Below are 7,462 nucleotides of genomic sequence, written 5' to 3' on the forward strand. Positions count from 1 at the left end.
AAAGACAAAAGTCCACATTTTTGTTCCTACTGCCTTTCCATCCTATTCTGAGACTTTATTTAAGAAGCAGAGTTGGATTTTTATTATCCTGGATAAAGTTGACTGTAGCCCTTAGTGCATTATATATTCTCATGGCAAACTAAATCCACTCATAAATAAGAGTTATAAAACATATATTTCATTTAGGAATAGAAGTGGATGCAGTTATTGTATAAGGTCTTTAACAGAGATTGAAAGCACATTTCAAGGATTAAATATGATCTGAATAGATGAAATAAAAAATACAGATATTTCTTCCAGAATGCTGAGAGTGCATAGCATACAATTAATTTCAACAGACATTAAATACCTTGGAGGATTAAAGCCACAAGAGAATACAGATTTAAGTATTTCATTTTGTCTTTCAATTTTGCAAGTTCAGTCTGACAGCTGAAAGCCATTTTTATGTCAGTTCTTTCACACTAATCCAACTTAACATGCAGTAAAGTACTTTAAATTATACTGTTTGTTTTACCTGTGAAAACTAACAATGTTCTGTCTTCACAGCATGTTCAGTCAAAGAAAACCTGGTGACATAGTATTTGAGTAGTTTCAAAGACTTTTGCATCATTTAACCTTTTATAGGGAGTTCAAGGATTTCTGTTATCTGATGGAAGGCTTGTTTTTATACAACAATAGTGTTTCTGAGGCCTCTCCAGCATAAAGAAATGTTAACACCTTTAATAAAATTGATATATCAAAATTTTATTTTTATAACTCCCCGGGTGGATTCAATCCGTTTGAAAGTGTGCCTTCACTAAAACAAGTTAAGCTGGTATAAATGAGGTTTAAATCAAAGAAAGAATATATTTTCCATGTTTTGCATAAGTCCAGTTATATCAGGTTAAAATTAAATCTTAAGGCAATACTGAGCAACTTTGTGCTTATACAAAGCCTGACAGACTTTTCTGGGCAATGTCTTTATTGATCAGCCACAGGTTTCATTGGTTATAATAGGACAAGAAGTTTGGAGTTTTTTGTTTTGTTTGGTTTTGGTTGTTTGTTTGGGGTTTGTGTGTGTGTGTGTTTTGTTGCTGTTGTTTGTTTATTTTTGCTGTTGTTGTTTCGGGGGTTCTTTTGCTATTACTGTGGCTCACTTTATAGGTCATGGCAGTGTACAGTGCACTTGCATCCCTTTTTATGACTTTTGTAAGTTTTAACTTTCTTCACTGCTGCCATTCAGCAAAACTTGGACAGGCTGGAGAACTGGGCAAAGAGGAACCTGATGAAGTTTAACGAGGTCAAGTGTAGGGTCCTGCACCTGGGAAGGAATAACCCCAGGCACCAGTACAGGTTGGGAGTGGACCTGCTGGAAAGCAGCACTGCAGAGAAGGACTTGGGAGTTCTGGTTGACAAAAGGTTGACCATGAGTCAACAATGTGCCCTTGTGGCCAAGAAAGCAAATGGTATCCTGGGGTGCATTAAGAGAAGTGTGACCAGCAGGTCAAGGGAGGTTCTCCTCCCCCTCTGCTCTGCCCTGGTGAGGCCACACCTGGAGCACTGCATCCAGTTCTGGGCTCCCCAGTTTAAGAAGCACAAGGAATTACTGGAGGGAGTCCAGTGGCAGGCTACAAAGATGATTAGGGGCCTAGAGCACCTTTCTTATGAGGGGAGACTGAGAGAGCTGGGTCTGTTCAGCCTGGAGAAGAGAAGGCTGAGAGGGGATCTCATCAATGTTTATAAACATCCCAAGGGCGGGTGTCAAGAGGATGGGACCAGATTCCTTTCAGTGATGCCCAACAATAGGATGAGGGGCAACGTACACAGACTGAAGCATAGGAGGTTCCATCTGAATTATAAGGAGAAACTTCTTTACTCTGAGGGTGCCAGAGCACTGGAACAGGCTGCCCAGAGAGGTTGTGGAGTCTCCTTCTCTGGAGACCTTCAAAACCCGCCTGGACACATTCCAATGCAATCTACTCTAGGTGAACCGGCTTCAGCAGATGGGTTGGACTAGATGATCTCCAGAGGTGCCTTCCAACCCCAACCATTCTGTGATTCTGGGATTCTCCTTCTGTCTTTTAGTTCGTGGTTAATAAGTGTTATGAGTTTTCTCATTAGAAGCACAAATTAGACACAATCTCTAGCAACAGAAAACAAATTCTGTATTCTTAGAATTGCCATATATGAAGAACAACTTTTAAAGTTAATTTAACATCGTGTCTTTTGTTCAAATCACCAAACATTTAATTTCAAAATGACATTGTAAACCAGACTTTTGTTTAAACTGCTAAGTGTTTGGTTTAGGTTCACGGGGCAATTGGATGCGAGAGGGGGAACATCAGATGCAAAATCAGTTGAAAGGTGAAAATAAACAATACTTATGATTGAGGAATAACATGAAGGGGCATTAAACCGTGTGACTGAGGCCGTACGGATGAATTAGGGAGATACACCCGTGCTGCTGGGTGCCAGCAGCGGCCAGGGCTGTGGCAGGGATGGGAGAAAGCAGCATCCGGCCGGCAGGAACCGCGGGGCCGCAGCTCTACACGGGCTCCCGGCACCGAGTGGAGCACCGCGGCTGCTCGGGGGAACCCTGCCCTTCGCCCTGCCCCGAACTGCCGGCACTCGGAACTGCGTCACTCCCCACGGCCGGGCCGCTGCCATCGCACGGTACGTGACGCCATCGCGGCGCGCCGCGGTGTGTGCCGCCCGCGCGTCCCCGCCGCCGCCCGCCCGCAGCATGGCCGTGCAGGGGCAGCCGCCGCCGCCGGCCCCGGCGCTGCCCACTGCCGGGATCCCCTCGTTCGCCGTGGCCCGCGGCCTGGTGGGCCGCCGCTACTCGTGCCTGGTGGTGGCGCCTCACCGCAGGCACGTGGCGCTGGCGCCGCGCTACCTGGGCCGCAAGCGCAGCGGCATCCGCGCCCAGCTGGACGCCGAGCTCCTGCGCTACTCGGAGAGGTGCGGGCGGGGAGCGGGCGGGGAGCGGGCTGGGGCGGGGGGCAGGTCTCAGCCCGCCCGGGGGCTGACCCCGGCCTCGCAACTAGCGGTGCCCCCGCAGCTAATGGTGCCCCCGCTTCTCCTTCCAGCTTCCAGGGCGTGCCGGTGGCCTACGACAACATCAAGGTGGTGGGCGAGCTCGGGGACATTTACGACGACCAGGGGTTCGTCCACCTGAACATCGAGGCGGACTTCGTCATCTTCAGCCCCAAGAAAGGGAAAAAACTGGTGGTATGTAAACGCCTTGACGTCTCAAGGGGTATTTTTTTATTAAGCAATCAAAGCTTGGCTTATCTTTATCCTCAGCAGCGGTCTCGGGCTTTGGTGGAGTTATATTTTAGTTTATATTAGTAGTTTATTAGAATAGTTTACAGTAGTCTACTGCAGTTTGTAGTAATAGTTTTTATTTGCTTGTATCTGTACTGTTTGTCCCTGTGTTTGTTAAATTCATATGTAACATTATAATATTTTGTGATTTCGTATCATTCATTACTAAATCATAATTTTATATATAATTTATATCAATGCTTCTTTCTGGAGAGCAGATAATACTCAAACGGGTGTGTTTGTTCTTATTTAATATTGGCAGGCATGTTTAGGATGTGCTTCATGAGTTTTTTTCCTTCAAGTACAAGAGTAGTACGTCACGTTGATACCTGCCTTCTGGTAAAAGGAAACGTATGGCTTGCAAAACAGTCTTGAATGTGTTAATACCTGTGCATCAGTTCTTGTGAAAAAATAAGTTGAGAATTGGCTTACATTCATTATGGTGCCATATGTTTTGCAGCATAACTTGTGTCTTCATACATTTGATTAAGAAACGAATGTGTCCTCTTTCTAGGAATGGAAAAAGTCTCAGTGTTTTTCATTCATCCTTGGGGAAGACAAAGGTGAATTATGTTTGACATGCAAATATGTCAGAAACCCACCCAATAGAGTACTTTAAATCTATTTATGTATCATCTGTATCTTCAGCTGCTAATTAGTGCTGTGCCAGAATGAAGGCCATTTTAGGCAAGAAAATCAGACCTTAAATGGCTTTAAAGCAAAGTTGATGGCTTTAGTGTGAGGAAAGACCTGTTTTATTCATGTGCTGACTGTGGTTAAATCTCATGTTTTGACTTTCTGTTGCAAATGCAGGTTCAGGTGTATTTTGGGGGGAAGTGTATTAAGAGTATATAGGAATAGTTTTGATTTTAGTGAAGAAGACAACTTATTTGATAAATAAACTGGCTTTGTAACTTGGGCATAAACTACTGTCAGAAAGTGCCCATATAGGAAACTAAATATATATCAAGTGCATTTAAAGGAATGATCTTTACTATAGCTTCATAGGACATTTTTTTTCTTTTCTAGGGTGTAGTTAATAAAGTGGCCCCTAGTCACATTGGCTGCCTGATACATGGATGCTTCAATGCTTCTATCCCTAAACCTGAACAAATGTCGATTATACAGTGGCAAGAGCTGGGGCTGAAAATAGGGGACGAACTGAAATTTCGAGTATTGCATTTAGAATCTGATGCTGCTGGGGTGTTCTTCATTCGAGGAGAGCTCACTAAAAGCAGGTATTGTGCCCTAATAGATAATATTTTAAACTATTTTCATGGGTTTGTTACAAGCTAAATGATTTGAATTAACATCTTAATCTTAAGGCTTTCTTATTTTTACACGGACTCATGTCTATATATAGGCCATGTTAGTGATTTTAAACTAAACTTTCTAGTGTTAAAGGATCAGCATGGAAGCTCTCTCTGGAAAAATAAAAGTAGGGGGGTTGAGTTTTTACAATCTGAATGTGCTGACCAGTGAACTGTTGATTGCATAAATAATACATGTTCAAAATAGCACCCCCAAATGTCTGGAGTAGCTGTGTTTATGGATGTACATAGACTTTTTGGGTGAAAACACTCCAGTTCCTGAACACAATGTTTACATTAATGTTTATGCACACACACGTGTGGGCACACATTACATCACAGATAGTTATATGAGGATGATTAAAATGCTTGCTGAAACACAGAAATATCAAAGATGATATGAGAAAATGCATCACCTTCCTCCTTATGGTCCTGCGAATTTTTAGAGCACCTTGCTAAAAATCTCAGTAGTGAGATCTTTAAAAGAATTAATTCAGGGGTTTTTTTAACCGGTCATTTGCTGAGCAATTTTTTTCAACCAATGTGGTTATGTGTTTAATTGTATGTACTATATGACTACTACTGGCAAAATCATAGCATTTTTTATTTGTTTTTTCTTTTTTAATCTGAAAAGATGCTTTGGATTTTTTCAGTGAATTTATGATGAAACTTAACGATTTTGTCCTCAGTGTTTCTGGGGACATCTCTGTGGTTTTTAACCTCATTCTTTCAATATTTGTCTTCGTAGACATTTTCTCCAGTGCTCTCAGTTGCAAGGTACCTGCTGGGTTGCTTTTTTTCTTTATTTTGTCTGGGTTTCTTTGTGTTTTTGTTTTTGTTTTTGTTTTTTACACTTTTCTGGCAACACCTCTCTTTACTGAATAGACTTCAGCAAAGTAGTTGCTTCGTGAAACCAGCTGTTTGTCTCCTGTATGATTTAACAGGCTGTTGGCTGTGCGTGTTTGTGAATAACTTAAAAAAAAAGCTTTATTACACAATGAGTAATTATGAACTAGTCGATGAAGGAGTTCAAGAAAAGAGGAAATATCAAAATGGTCTGTACAGCATTTTATAGAAGAAATTTAGGCTAAAATTTGGAAGAGAACATTGATTCTGTGGTAAGAAGGAAGCTAGGTGGGTAATAGAAATTACCTTAAGCATTCAACTGGCTTTATTGTTTTACAATATTATATAAAATACAATACAATTACAATATATATAAAATTACAATTTTACTTTGTATTGTTTTACAGCTTGCGGCCCAAACAAACTGAGACCATCACTGACAGTACAAATGCAGGTGAAATTCAAAAGCTTGACCACCAAGAAAATGGGCTGAATGATTCTCAGGAAGATAATGTCACAGAGGAGCCTCTAGCTGAGATGGATAACACTGGGGGGGAAAATGCAGAAGAGCAAAGTGTTGATGCTGCAAATGGATTATGTGATGTTAAGAAGAAGAAAAAAAAGAAAAAACATAAGGAAGAAGAACAAGGACATGTATTGCCTACTAGTGACTCCAGTGGTTACCAAAGTGACCATAAAAAGTCAAAGAAAAAGAAAAGAAAGCATTGCAATGAAGTTGAAGAAAGTGAATTATCTCAGCTGTCACAAGAACCTAGAGCTAAAAAGAAACGGGCTGAAGTCTGAAGTGCCTTTCCTGAATAAGATTTCAGACATTTTTTATAAGCTTCAATAAAAACCTGTTTTCAAAATGCAAATATATATTTCTTTACTAAACAATCTGCTCCACTAGGTGGGAGGATGTTTATGTTCATATATACATTGGCAGCTTTAAATGCAGGAGCTTTTAAAGAAGTGACAGAAAAAATAGGTTAGAAGCAGTATCTGTCTGTTTTGTTTTCTGGAAATAGGGCACAGCAGAACAGTGGAGCATAATTACAGGAACACATGCATCATTTCTGTAGCATAATTACAGCAACACACGCATCACTTCTTTATCTGCTTCCCAGTTCAACACATGAACCAGTAGCTAGATAAGATATTTGCTACTGTAATTCCATCTTTGCTTCTCAGTGTCTTTATTTTATAAGAGTAGATTAGGCTTGCCTTTGGGGTTTTGGGAAATACACCTGAATTCCCAGAGGCTGAGAAGAGATTTTTTTTTTAATTATAGTGAGGGGCCATGAATGCCTGTGAATGAGATTCTGCAGCCTTCCTTGAAGGTTAAGCGGAGTCAAGTGTCTTGGATCTTTCAAAACACCTTCTGTGGTACTTTGGGAAAACCAGTATGATCAGATGATTTAGAGCAAGCAGGGAAGGCAGAAGATTAATGTAATAATGTTGTAATGAGCTACCACTTGTGGGTTAGAACTGCTGAAACAGGCTGATAAAGCACTTGGTAATGGGTCGTACTTTGATGAAGTTGATTTTTGTGCATCAGGCTCATTGACTTAGCTGTTTTGTTTTGGTTTGGTTTTTGTAAAAGCTGAAGTACAACTCCCAACGTTTTGTGCTAATTATAACTTTCAAACACTGCTCTCTAGAATAGTGGGTACCTACTGCTAGTATTTTCCAAACTAGGAAATAATGTTAGTGGAAAGTTCTGACAATGGGATGATGATAGTCAAATGTTAACAAACGTGCCTTTATTAAGAGCTAATTTTCCTGATGTACATGTATGATATTTTTTTGAATATCAGTGTTTTTGTTTGCAGCAGTGTTCTATTGTGAAGAGTTCTGGGAAGAACTGTGGTGTGATGTGGTGTAGGCTAAGTCTTCAGCCAAGGTAGGAGGCAATAGCTACTTTGGTATTGATTTACCTGTTACAAGAAGATATAACCAACTCTTTGGAAACCTTGTAAGTAAACAGCATGTATGCGGAA

At 40.9% G+C, this 7,462-nt stretch overlaps 1 protein-coding gene across 2 annotated transcripts; it reads left to right on the plus strand.

Annotated features, from left to right (window-relative positions):
- The first annotated feature begins 2,692 nt into the window (after positions 1-2,692).
- On the plus strand, positions 2,693-6,433 carry POLR1F (RNA polymerase I subunit F). 2 transcript variants are annotated; one of them, XM_080340439.1, is made up of 5 exons: positions 2,693-2,940; positions 3,069-3,210; positions 3,821-3,869; positions 4,343-4,544; positions 5,870-6,433. In XM_080340439.1, exons 1-5 carry the CDS (start codon positions 2,723-2,725, stop codon positions 6,264-6,266), a joined length of 1,008 nt encoding a protein of 335 aa, XP_080196565.1. In that variant the 5' UTR covers positions 2,693-2,722; the 3' UTR covers positions 6,267-6,433. The 2 variants fall into 2 exon arrangements, with proteins under 2 accessions (XP_080196565.1, XP_080196566.1); XM_080340440.1 differs by lacking the exon at positions 3,821-3,869 and having other exon boundaries at positions 4,336-4,544; positions 5,870-6,423.
- The last annotated feature ends 1,029 nt before the right edge of the window (positions 6,434-7,462 follow it).

The sequence above is a fragment of the Nesoenas mayeri genome (assembly GCF_963082525.1).
Source record: "Nesoenas mayeri genome assembly, chromosome: 2".
Lineage (NCBI taxonomy): Eukaryota > Metazoa > Chordata > Aves > Columbiformes > Columbidae > Nesoenas > Nesoenas mayeri.

Coding starts and splice junctions, on each gene's coding strand:
- POLR1F (XM_080340439.1), top strand. CDS start 2,723: ATGGCCGTGCAGGGGCAGCCGCCGCCGCCGGCCCCGGCGCTGCCCACT. Junction 3,870..4,342: donor CATCCTTGGGGAAGACAAAG/GTGAATTATGTT, acceptor TCTAGGGTGTAG/TTAATAAAGTGGCCCCTAGT. Junction 4,545..5,869: donor GGAGAGCTCACTAAAAGCAG/GTATTGTGCCCT, acceptor ATTGTTTTACAG/CTTGCGGCCCAAACAAACTG.